General features: G+C 41.1%; 1 protein-coding gene across 1 annotated transcript in view; it reads right to left on the bottom strand.

The window, feature by feature from the left end:
• The window catches only part of cadpsa (Ca2+-dependent activator protein for secretion a), a 223,723-nt gene that overhangs the window by 26,838 nt on the left and 182,997 nt on the right, over nt 1–13,888 (bottom strand). The window contains exon 25 of the mRNA XM_061727983.1: nt 9,365–9,472. Within this exon, the coding sequence (XP_061583967.1) occupies nt 9,365–9,472 (108 nt within the window). The remainder of the gene's footprint in view (nt 1–9,364; nt 9,473–13,888) is intronic.

The following is a 13,888-nucleotide window of genomic DNA, read 5'->3' as shown; positions in this document are numbered from 1 at the left end:
TGAGAAGGAATGACAACATGAGAAAGTGATAAAACATTTTAGGAATGTCATGAAAACTTGAAATGCTAAATGATGAATGTATATTATCCATAACCCTATCCTAATGCAAATTAAATTAATTTGATAAAGAAAAACATGACACAATCTTGTTCACAGTAAATGTAAAAATCACAACATGCTTTTTTTTTGCATTCTCCATATTGCTAAAGATTGCAGTTCAATAAATCACGATGGTTATTTGTTACAATAAAGCAGGAGTAGATCAGCAGCAGGAGAGAGGGAGCTGGATGAAGTGTCAGGGAAAAGTAAGAGAGAAGGTGAGAGAGACAGGAGAGACAGGTGATGCCACATCCCAGTGATGAAACTGAAGGTTGCTACAGCAACACAGGATACTTTGCTGAGACTTTTACAAATGCACAGATTTAATTTCACATCTAAAAGGCTTATTAGTGTTGATTTAGTGAGTGGTAATAATCATGTTCATGAGGATTACCATCTCCATGCCCCATGCTAACATTCAAAAGCATTTCTACCCAAATCCACATCACGCAGTCATCCACCTGGCCAGTAAAAGCACAAGCCTTGCTGCCTGATCAGAATGAAAGGGTTTTTCTTTTAAAATCTCCTTCCCAAGTCAGTCAGTACGTTTACATGCACAAACAGAAAATCGAATTGTTGCCTTAATCTGACCGATATCGAAGTTTTAACAGCCATGTGTACACTTTAGCTGGGCTGTAGTCGAACCGAACTGAAGCTCCTGAGATAGAGCTATTAGTGCCAGATAACGCGTTCTGATCCGAGCACTGGGACTCCCCTTTCTGGATATGACCACACTACAAAAGCCAGAATATTAACACAGTAGGAGAAGAACTAACCAGACGAACGCCAACGCAACGCAGGTGTGTTGTGCCACTTAGCATCGTGGAGTCCAACGCACCTCACTCAATAATCGATTGTCTTCTCGTGCATGTATACTGGGATTACTGGGAAACTCCAATTCAATCAGTCAAAATCCCTGGATGTGTCATTACAAAATCCATCTTATCAATCATGTATCTAGACCAGGGGTCGGCAACCCAAAATGTTGAAAGAGCCATATTGGACCAAAAACACAAAAAACAAATATGTCTGGAGCTACAAAAAATGAAAAGTCTTGTATAAGCCTTAGAATGAAGGCAACACATGCTGCATGTATCTATATTAGTTATAACTGGGGGAAGATTTTTTTTTCATTATGCACTTCGAGAAAAAAGTCGACATGTCGAGATTAATGTTGAAGTACAATCTTGAGAAAAAAGTCGAAATGTCAAGAAAAAAGTTGAAAATGTCGAGAAAAAAGGCGAAATTTTCGAGAAAAAAGTTGAAATGTCGAGAAAAAAGTCGAAATTTAGAGAAAAAAGTCGAAATGTCGAGATTAAAAAAGGAAAAAAGAAAAAAAGAAGAAAAAAAGGAAAAAAAGAGAAAAAATAGGGAAAAAAAGAAAAAAAGAAGAAAAAAAAGGAAAAAAAGGTCAAACATTTCTAAAAAAGCTCCAAGGAGCCACTAGGGCGGCGCTAAAGAGTCGCATGCGGCTCTAGAGCCGTGGGTTGCCGACCCCTGATCTTTTGAAACCATTGACTGCATAAAACAATGGAGGAAGCACTAGGTCACGTGACCCATTTGTTTCTGTGTAGTGGTTCTGAAGGCCATCTTTCATCATACTGAATGCAATCATGTTGGTGGAGAAGTCGATTGGACCACGCCCCTCTGTTTGCCAATCACGGTTAGATTTGGCTACCAGCTCCTTTAGCGGATCATCGCTGAAATATCTCCAGGGCTACCGCCAGACGTTTGCAGCAGAATATACCATTTAACGTGTTCAGTAGTGTTTAGCTGATCCTGGGTTAACACAAATAGCATGACTATTACAGATGAGGAAGTGATGGAGACTAGCCATTAGCTGAGCTGACTGTCAATCGCAGCCCCCCTCAGAGTTGTCATGTGTGTGAAATCAAATGATTGGGACCAAAAAGGCGTAAAGTTGGACATTTTAACATGGGAGTGGATGGAAATTGACTTCCCTTCCAGAGCCAGCCTCCAGCAGCCAGTCAAGGAATCTTAGTTCTGCTTGAGCTTTTACCTCGAGGTTAGAGGGTTGGTGCGTGGTTGAAACATCAGATGGCAAAATATCCCAGAATACATAAGTACACAGTAATGGCACAGGATTTAAGAGTAAAAAAGAAAAGGTATAACTTGTTTGTTGTGTAACATAATGCAGTTTTAAGAATAAAGTTCCTCTAACTTCAAACTTGTGGTTTTTTTCTTGTCGCAGAACTTCATTTATAACGCGGCAGAAACACAAAAGAATAAAACCCAATAAAATAACCCAAAAACGCGTTAGCCTGCTTGCTGAGCAGTGATGCAATGAAGTATACAAGCACACAGCTGCTTCACCTGCAGAGAGACTAAACTGCATCCTTAGTCCACTGAAGTACACTTTCCCGAGTCGTACTATGAACTATGAACACAAGTCAAAACTAGTTTCGCAACCACTGGTTTTGTCTGTAAGATAGCTGTCCAAATAGGTCTAGAGCCTATTCTAGCTGTCTATGGGCAAAACCGGGGTTCACCATGAAGACGTCACCAGTCCATCAGGACCACACAACCGCACACTCAATCCTGGAATCAACTTAGAATGATCAATTGGTGCAGAAATCAAGCAAAAAGCACACAAACAGCCAACAGCAAGTTTAATCTCCATGCCTCAAATACCTGCCTTCGAAGCAATTTTCACAGACACAGAAAATAGAAACATTCAAATGAGCCGCTGATTGGATTGCTGTTCAGGACTCTGATTGGTGTCACGACGCAGTAAATCTCATTTAAAAACGCAAAAACCAGTGCATTTCTTTCTGCAGATGATACTTTTTTTTAAACAAAACAAAAACATGGGAAGTTTTCCGCTGGTTTTTCATTAGTCAAATAACTGGGTCATATTATCAATTGAAAATATTTTCCTCGAGCATGGCCCTCCCTACAACCATCGATCTGTGTCAGAATGCATTAGCACTTGTCAACGTTTCTGAGCTCATGATTCATTCCCAGAGACACTGTTGTTTAACATTCTCAGACCACATATGGGCTCGCCTGATGTCACTGTAGGTGCCACATCGCAACTGTTGACACATATATGGAAATTAAAAGGCTATTCTAAAATAATCTGCTTATTGAGGATGATAGCACTCCTGAGATGAATGTATGTCAAAACCCCAATTAAAACCACACACACACACACACACACACACACACACACACACACACACACACACACACACACACACACACACACACACACACACACACACACACACACACACACACACACACACACACACACACATTTTTGAAAGTTAACTTTCAGTTTACAGCCAAGATAAGATTGTATTGTCCCACTTAGTTGCATACAATCAACTTTTAGCTTTGAACTGAGGTGGTCATACCCACACGTTGTTGTTCATCTTCAGATTTGGCAGGAACGTGTGAAATAAAAAATGCTTCAAGGATTTTCTGTCTTGATATGATTTCAAATGTAATCCCCTTATCACAGCACCGTCTCATTCCTCCGTCCTCCGCTCCATGGCTGACTGAGGGATTTGAATATTTTAATCTTGTCAACCTCAGAAAAATACCCTGTTGGGTAACCAAAACACTATAAATGTCCTTTCAGTCTTGACAAAGCACAAAGGATTATGCAGACTGGTGAAAATAGTTCTTTGATTAAGTCCTCGTTGGAGCTGTTTATTGTTTTTATCATCTTTTTTCATTTCTTAGCCTTATTTGTGTTGTTTTTACAATCGTGAATTACTCATAGAAGCATGCGGAAACAAACAGGTGGAGTATTTTCACTATGAAATAACTCAAGAGCCTTGTGAAGACGGCGGTGCTTTCTTAGACTTCTAAAATCATGGACAAACAGGAAATTAAAAGCAGTTAACATAGGAGAATATATATATATATATATATATATATATATATATATATATATATATATATTTTTTATATACGGGGGCACGGTGGCGCAACTAGAAGGTTCTCGCCGGGGACGCTGTGAGTGCTGAGTTAAAGGGGACCTATTATGAAAAACAGGTTTTTTCTTGCTTTAATATATATAAAGTGGTCTCCCCTCAGCCTGCCAACTCAGAGAAGGAGGAAAGCAACCAAATTCTGCAGTGTCTGTACAGCCGCCCGGATGAGCCGTCCAGTGTGATGTGGATCTACGAGGCATTCAGATTCTGCTCCCTTTCGTTACGTAACCAAAATGCGATTTACATAGGTTGGCCACCGATGCGTGAAACCACGGCCACAACTAACTCTGCTGGCCGGAGCTTCCACCATTTTTTCGTAGCGGTGTATCGCGTCATTCAGGCAGCCAATCAGCACAGAGCCTCATTATCATAGCCCCGCCCATTCAGAATCCCGCATAGATAATGAGGTTAGTGAATGGGAAGATAAAGACATGGCTCAGAGGCTGAATTTCTAATTTATTTAGCAAAAACAATCAAAAGCTTGTTTTTAAGACATTCAAAGGCCTGTTTAAAAGAGGTATTAGATGCCATAATAGGTCCCCTTTAAGTTCCCTCATGACTTCATCATTAATGTGCTGAAGTCCCTGGGTGGGGTTGGTGAAAGGTTCTTTCTGTGTGGAGTTTGCATGTTCTCCCCGTGTTCCCTTGGGTAGGTAATGGGAGCTACCCTCACAAAAAATGCAACAGTACTGGGCTATACTGCCCCCCCTGGCCAACCGGGGCGTCACATGGGGTGGGGAGGATCTGGCTGGAATAACGTGATCTTTCTACGCGCTACGTCCGGCCAGAGAAGCCCCAGAAGTGAAAAGAAGCGGCCTGTTCACTCCTCAAGTAAGGAGGAGACCTGAGCTCAGTGTAGGCCCTCCCGGGGTTGGTACAGGGGATCAATGCCCAGAACTGACTTAGGTAGGAGCACTGGGTGATAAAAATAGGAAGAAAATCGGGATAACATTTTTTTAAGAAATATAGATTATGGAAGTACATAGATTGTATTTCTAGCTTTGACAAATAGATAAAACAGATAAATAAATGTTAGTAAATTGTGTCCTTTTTGCTGAGTATTCCTTGCTGAGTGATTCAACTTAACGATGATTCAATTCAATCCAAGTTCATAAATACTTCATAGTAAATCCTTGAAGGGACCTTAATTGTTGTTGAAGCCATGATTTAAGTCTCTTCAATGATTCATTGTGGAGGGTTGCTGCTGTAGGCAGGAGGGATCTCCTGTAGTGGTCGGTGTTGCAGCGGCCCTGATGAAGCCTCTGACTGGACTCCAGACTCAACAACATAGCTCCTCCAACCACCCCCACTTCTTCTCCCATGATAGAAAAACTATTCTACTTAATCCTGGCTCTCCTAAAATCTACAATCATCTCCTTTGTCTTGTTCCCATTCAAGATGGGAGGATTGTCCCAGACCACGCCACAAAACCGTCCACCAGTTCGTTGTACTCTGTCTCTTGCCCATCACTGATCCCACAACTGCAGTCATAGGAGTATTCCTGCAGATGACAGGAGTTATTCTGGAAGTTTGAGGTGTACAATGTAAAGAGGAGTGGTGAGGGTACAGTTCCCTGTGGTGCTCCTGATGTGGTAGGAGACAATGATGACGCAGAAAGATCCATGACTGAAGAGGAAGATGAGACAACTGAGGAGTGACAGGAAAGCTGTGGTTCATGAGAGGATGGGAGGTCTGTTTGGCTGCGGGTGGGACAGGAGGATGCTGGGTTTGTTTCTGAGCTGAACCTGTCGATGTGTTCAGTTCATAATATTCAACCACCATCCGTCTACAAAACGTTTTCTCAGTTGTGTCAAGGATTGTGTTATTATTTTAACAACAGTGGCTTCATCTTTGGCCCACTACCATGGACACCAACATACGGCAAACTCGTGATCAGAGATATGTCAGTTTCCAGTGATGTCTTCAAGTCTTCCACTGTTACTCGTTGGTTCTTCATCACCTCATCTAGGATTCTGTGTTGCCTTTTGACTCATCTTAGCATCTTACTGCTCGGAGCAGGAGCCAAAGAACGAAACTGTCTCCGTGTCAAGACTGTTTGTCTAACTGTGGACTCATGAATGCTTGAACCCTTTGAGATCCCTCTCTCTCTCTCTCTGGCTTCATGCAGATCAATCTCTCTTCATTGTATGTCTGCAGAGATTTCGTTTTTAAGAGGCGTGGTTCACGTCAGCTATCCTTCTTATGATTAGCAGATTTAATATGTAAGTCCGTGGAAACTGTCAAATGTTGAGGCAGTCCAGTCCAGTTCATAAAATCGAGTAGGTGTGTTTTGGAGTTACCTTTATTCATAATAACGCTCAAACATTTTACATTTCCCATTTGTAAAAAGCATTTGCCGGTCTGAACCATGCCTCCTTAAAACAAGAACTCTGAAGAGATCAATAGTACTTAATCTGCATAAGGCTGGAAAGTGTTTAGGCATCCATCAGTTCCTAATTACACAGAACTGCCTACTGTTAAGAGACATGGGTTTTGGATTAAAGTAGGCTGCCTGCCGTCTGAGCCTGGGATAAAGATATAGATAACTGAGTTTAGAAGACTTAATTTTGGGGGAGATTTAGAGTAAACGAAAACATGTTTGTGTTTTTGCTTGGCGTGCAAAGACTATCCAGCAATGTTGGAGGATCTTTCTAAACACAAGGAGGTTCCCCATGACAAGCGTTTGGCTGTGCACGTTAGCCAGAAACCTCATGGTATTAGACATTCTTGTGACTGGTTTGATTATTTGAGGACCACTATATGAGCGCCCATACAGAAAGGAGGATGAAGCATTGCGTTACCAGATGTTGCATGTTTGAAAGTTATGTTAAATGTTCTGTCTGCAGAGTCCCGCTATCCCAGTCACTCAAGGGTTGTCCTGCTGCAGGAGAGACGAGAATTGCTCAACAGGGACAAAGTGTGTCATGAAACTCAAGAGAAGACAAATACAGAGCTTAATATTGAAATCAGGAAATCCCAGAACATAGTTAAGGTTTTTTTTTGCTGAATTGAGACAAAAGAAAGTAAATCTATCAAAAAACTATTAATGAGATGAATAAATAAGGAGAGTGAAAAAGAAAGAAAGAGAGAGCGAGATCATTAGATTCCTTTTTTCCAGGATCGGATAACTATTTTGATGATTTAAATATGAGCTGGGGTTTGTAATACTTCCTGCCTACAGCAATATACCTCTACAGCAACTCTTTGACGAGACTTGACCCTGACATACTCTTACATACATTTAATAAAATCACAGTACAGAATTACAGAAATTATGCCGGTACACTCTTAACATGCTTTTGACTTTAGCAAGTTAGGACACAAATAAGACTGTTACACGCCTAGATACATCCTTCTTGCCTCGTCCACGCTCATCACAGAGCAATCTCAACAACTGCATTTAAGGAAGAGCAAACACATAGCACTGCTGTCGTGGCTTCTGTGATGCCACAGCCCCAGCAGGACATTTCATTGCCAGCCATTAACCCTATCTGGTCCGAGCCAGTGAAGCCAGGCATCAACAGCACAACTACTGCATTGTCTTCGCAATATTTCAGCGCAATCTCCATGTGAAAAGGGTTTATTCTGTAATTAGACGCCACAGTTCCACAGTCACACATTGTCTTGACTGTTTTGCTCATATGTCTTCAAGAAAATAAAGACAAAAATAGACATGATATTGAGCTTAAAACTTGAATGTTGCTTTTAAATTAGCTGATGAGCTGACCTGCTTGTAAGACTGGGAAAAGAAAAGGGGGAGCAGAGTCTGTGGTGGGTGGCTGGAGCTAAGCCATCTTACAAAATGATCTTTTGTACCTCTTTTCAGCGTATTCACTTTTGTTTGCTGACTCAGAAAGGGAGAGCACTGCTGAGGATAATCCTTCCTCAAAATCAGCACACAAACACGCGGGGACAAAGGCGTGCACAGTGGCGGGCGAACAGAGCCGGATCCTCACTGAGCCTCGGCTCCATGTTCAACTCATCAGCAGGGATTGCTTCAGCACGTTTTGGGGAGGAAATCATCCGGTTTGACCTAAGAGGAGGCTCAGCTGCCAGGCTTAGAGATTTAGTAATTGTTTGGGTTTTGTTTGACCTTATCTCACCTAATGGAAGAAGGAAAAAAAAGAGTCCTGGATTGTTTTTCAAGTTGATTACAGTTGGAGCTGATTAAAGTTCGTCAGCTACAGAGGACACTGAGGCGTGATTACGATAAGATCGACAAAGTGACTTCAAAGAAACGCAGACAAAAAGAATTTGACTGTAAACATTGGCCAAAATGTTCTTCAGAGTATCTTGAAATATTTGAAATATCTGGTGTTATCCCTCTGGCAGCATCTCAGAGGTCTGCAACAAACCAGTTTCCAGAAAGATTGGGAAGCTTTCGAAAAGACTACAAAATTCTAAATCTGTCTTTAGGCAACGCAACGCAAGACAAGTTTATTTATATAGCACATTTCAGAAACAAGGCAATTCAAGGTACTTTTGCTGCTTTGTAGATCTTATTTTTTGTGATCAAGAGTTAAAAATATATTTGTCTTTCTGAAGTGATTAAAAAAAATCTAAGAGTTACGTAACAAAACCTGCTACATAGTTTGTTATAACATCACAGACCCATAAACAGCTGGATTATCCAGCTAGATTATCCAGTTTATTATCCAGTTTTTCCATGATCTTTTTTATTATTATTAACACACTGTTTTTGAAACATGCTTTTAAGCTGGTTTGGATGTTGTTTAAATAATTCCCCTGTGGAGATAAAGTATTTTTGTATTTACATTTTTATTCAAATGCTGTTCTGCTGAAAGGATTTTACAGGCAATTCTGGTAGTTTTAAACTTGTTAGGATGAATGTTTAAATATTAGAGTGACTGATTGATTGAGCTTTCCAAGGCCCGGGCAATACCCAGAACAATATCACGTGAATGTTCATGTTCAGAAGTAAAAGCAGAAAAACTAGTACCCGGGAATATTTATGAAAAATAAAACAAAAGAAAAGCAAGAACCTGTGGTCACATCTGAAAAAAGAAACTTAACTATCTCCAAATGAGAGGCTAGACGTGTGATGTCCAGCATCCCTACGGGTCACCGTGATACTGAGAAAGACTTCACCAGTGTATGATTTGAGGTCCATTAGTTTATGTATGAATGGCTAAAGCACTTTCCAGGAGTTAGAAGCTTAAGAGACACTATAATCTAATCAGCCACTTCATGAAATCCATAATTTGACTGTCAGGTGAGTTTTATGGATCTACATTGTTTGTTACCATTAGAGAAGAAGGGAGCGCTTTTGCCTTACTTACATCAAATAATCTCTCTATGTACACCTCCTCGCTGACCTTCTCCCGCAGCATGTCCTGGGAGTGACGAACAAATGTCACGTAACCGTCAGCAACATCCATCCCCGGCTTCTGCAAAAGATTGACACAGGACGATAAAGAACATTTAGTCATTATTTGCAGCCCATAGCATTCCATTATGGCATCCAGTTTTCTGCTTTCACCAGTTTGCTACTGTGTGGGGCTTTGTCCACACCACATGTAGCCCAAGATACTGTATCTTCAGAGTGACGGGAGACAGTCCAAGTGTGTATGACGTGAGAGGGAAAAGAGTGGTAAGAGCCACTGCAGAGACACCCAGATCTTATCTTATTGAGACACCACTTTATCAAGTGCTTGTGAGAAGCCTATGGACTTCAGAATCCAGCTTGGCCGGACAACATAACAGAAGCTACTGTAGCAATGGGAGTCCACCAGCTCTTACTCCACCACAGACTGCACCCCTGGAGAAACGATGTTCAACCAGAGCGCCTTCAGAACTTTGAACTAGGTAGAAGGAACTCTCAAGTGTCTGAATAATCTACCCGGGGCAGAATAATCCCGTAGGATCGGGACATCCATCCCACTATCATAGTAAGAGTTAATTATTTGAAATAAGTGAAGTAGAAATGCTAGTTGATCTGGAAAAGAATTACAGGCTCACAGCCAGAGCCTTAAGGAGCTCAGTGTGGACCTTATTGAATCTTGATCATGAAAGTGTTTTTGTGTTGTGGGTCAACTTAACTTTTATACATTCAGTTTTAGGAATGGAAATCCAATTCGTTCCATCCAAAGACTTTCAATCAAAACCGATTTAACAAAATCAACACATATCAGTCTGTGGAGTTTTATGTTTGCTTTATAGTTTCTGTAACCCTGTGTGGAGGACATTTACGCATTATTTTAACAAATACTTTGGTACTAATGGTTCTTTTGTAGCAGTTAATATGATAAATTAGCGAAACGGTTCATCTCTTGGAACGTGAGGACGAGGATGCCATTGGGATAGTTCCCAGCAAACTGGAAGAGTTAATGACCTGAGGAGTGTCAATGTGTCAACTGGATTTCATGACATTTGACATTATGAAATTATGGGTTAGCTAGTATGGAAGAAGTATTTGCCTGAGAATAAATGTAGTAAACATTTATGGTGATCATTTTTGCACAGTTTTTATTGAACACAAGATTGGTGCAAAGTCAGTTTCTCAGATCAAGTCATTTCCAGCAGTTCACTGACAGAAGAAAATGTAGAAGCTATCATGATTATCCTGGGATCATCCATGTTTGGGTTACTTCACTCACAATTTTACCCAAAAACACTACCATTCTCAATGAGCAAGTTCTCCAATCAGTCCAGGTACAGTCCAGGTGAGAAGATGCTCCATCTAATGAGTAATTATTAAATGATCCAAAGATCATGGCATTGAAATTTTGGATCAGGACACCCCCCCCCCCCCATATCTTAATCAAATTAGATATCTGGGGGTGAATCCTTAAAAAGCTGGTAGACGAGCAGAAAACTATAAATTGTGATCCACTAAGATCAGTAAGAATGGATCTTTATCAATCAATATTTTCCACTGAATCAGGTAGCCCAAATGTGGCGTAGTTTTATTCAGTATTTCAAGATGAATTTGTTTGCACAGCAAAAGGTTCCTCAGTTTGAGATGTAGATGTATAGTTAATTTCAGCTTTAAACATTCATAAGTCTCACAAATTGAAAGTTCAGACTGGTGTGGCTTACAAACACTGAACATAACTTGTTTGATAGATAACATAAAGATCAACCTGTACCAGAAAATGCAGAATAATGGAAATAAAGACACATGCAGAAGGTTCAGGAAAAGCTGCAACGATACTATAAAACTGGTGGAAAGAAAGTGTGATGCAGTAGACATGCATGGCTTCTAGTCTCACACACTAGAAGCCATTCATGTGCCATAGCACTAGCTCTGGTTTCTGTGGCAGATGAATTCACATATACAGACATATGGTCTTGTCAGATTTAACCAAAGGCCGTTAAGGTGTTTGCTGAGTTGTGATCAACAGCAAATGAGTGTCAACAAAGAAGTATGTACTCTTGTTATATTAATTTGTCCAATACCACTGAAGCCACTGGGAATCTATAATTCCTAAACATTTCATCTATTTTAAATGTGAACAGCTTCCAATTGTAGCTGACAGTCAAAACCTACGAGAGAAGTGATATCCATTTCCAAGGATTTGCAGTGGGGTTACTGGGCACAGTGCTAAATTTGGCTTTGCCTTTGCAGTCTGGGCATGTGCAAAGTGAACATGGGTCCTGCAGAGATGCAGTTTGGTCTGTTGCAGAGAACAGCTTGTTAGGAGTCCTGCCATTCTGACTCCTAAATTATTCACTGAGGAAAATCAGTCATCGGAGAAAGCAAAATAGTCAGTAGATCAATATTTTAATCCAATTTCTAAAATAAAATAATACAATCTATTCAAGTAAATTGAAACATGTTTGATTTATATACCAGTTTATGTATCTGCTACCAACAAAATAACATCTGAACATAACCTCTACATTTCGAGATTCAAGCGGTGGGTTTCCCTCAAATGTACTCGTTATTAGTGACTCGCTTGCTAACAGAAAATGCTTCTAATGTGCAAAGAAGTCTCTCTTTTTTTTTTAAACCAGTGCACCTCTAACTTTGCAAATTAAGGACAGAATTTGCATGCTTGGCCAGAACCTTTGAAACTACTAGTATCTTTCAGCATTAAACATCTTTCCATTCACTGATAAGCCTTTAGTTTGAAATGGGATACTTTGCTGTGGCCAAAGAGTTGGCAACTAATACACATCCTCACGCCTGCAAATACGCACACCATCAGTGCCAATCTGACAACAGAATGGGCATGTGTTGTACAACATGGACTCACAATGTATGTTGCACAGAAAGCAAAGCAGGAGGGATGGTGGACTGTCAGTGTATGGCCACATGCAAATGAACTGACATTTGGTGAAGAAACAAGAGGACAAACGATGTAGAAATATGACAGCCAAAATTATATGGTTTAACTGCTGAGTGACTTCTGCAACTCCAATTCCAAAAACTTGGAAAGATGAGTGAAATGTAAGCAACACAAGATAATGATTTACATATCTTCATCCATCCATTATCTATTCCTACCTGTTTATATTTTTTAGGGTCTAAGGATTTGTTGGAGGCTACCCCAACTTTCTTTGTGCATAAGGCAGGCGAAGACCCTGGGCAGGTTGCCAATCCATCATAGGGTCACATAGGCTCACACTCACTACTATGGACAATTTAAAATCACTAAATAATGTAACTCAAAACATTTTTCTTTTGGACTACAGGAATAAACCAGAGTACCTGGAGAAAACCCATGCAAGCACAAGGAGAACATGCACACTCAACAAAGAAAGGCCCCTACTGGAATTCAAACCAGAAACCTTTCGAGGCAACACTGCTAACCACCAAGGTACCGCTCTGCCCTTTTCAGTTCTCATAAACCCATATTTTATTTACAATATAGACATAAAACATAAAAACATAAAAACGATATTAACTGTTTAGAATTTGGTGGCTGATATACAACTTTAAAAAGATAACGTTTTTTAAAGCTGGGCGCGCTTTTGGCTCTGGGATTCCCACTTTCATTGGGGTGGGTGCCGGCCAACCAGTGTTGACTGTCGAGGTGGCCCTGTCTCTCCAAGCAGGCTGGCCTCTCGCTGGGTGGGGGTTATGGGCCTGGAGGGTGTGGAGCTCTTGGCCACATGGTCGGCCCATGCCGGGTGGCTGGTGCTCGGCTGGGTCCCGGTACATCACCATAGGTTTCCTGGCTGCCTCCTCCCGTGGTCATGGGGGCTCCGCCCGGGGCTTCCCTCTGTCTGGGCTTGCTGGTGGGGGGTTTCCTCCTCTCCCTCTTCTGGTCCTCCATGGGGGGGCTGGAGACCTGGGTTTGGGTTGTGCCCTCCCTCCTCCACTATAGTTGCAGTTCAGGTAAAACCTTGTTTTCACTTTGCACGCACACAGTTACACAGACATACACACCTGCTCACTCACCTACATACTCACCCCACAGTTTTGGGGGACAGATAATCACAGTAACCCAATTCATTCCTGATTCAGTTTTAGAGACCTGAAAGGGCTGCTGTTTGTGTCTCTGCCTGTTCTCGTGTTCTCTGAGGTACAGGGAGCCAGAACTGGAGTGATGTGATCCACTCTCTTGTGGGAACTTAGGCAACAGCATTCTGGATCAGCTGTAGCTGTCTGACTGACTTTTTAGGCAGAACTGTGAAGACACCCTTGTAGTGACCAATTCCACTGAAAATAAAGAGACATTAGTTCAACTCTGTTGGTGACACAGATATTTGTATCACAGAGTTCAATCTGCTAGAGTTTTTCAGGTTTTTCAGGATTAAAGGTATAGTCTGTAATCGTATTCAAAAACATTTATTGTTATACTGGGTGAAATGGTCCTTCCATCCTGAGAGTAGCCAGTAAATAATGTGTTCAGAAA

The sequence above is a fragment of the Cololabis saira genome, chromosome 8 (assembly GCF_033807715.1).
Source record: "Cololabis saira isolate AMF1-May2022 chromosome 8, fColSai1.1, whole genome shotgun sequence".
Lineage (NCBI taxonomy): Eukaryota > Metazoa > Chordata > Actinopteri > Beloniformes > Belonidae > Cololabis > Cololabis saira.
Note: the sequence above shows the minus strand (reverse complement) of the source record. Positions and strands in the feature narration are given on the sequence as shown.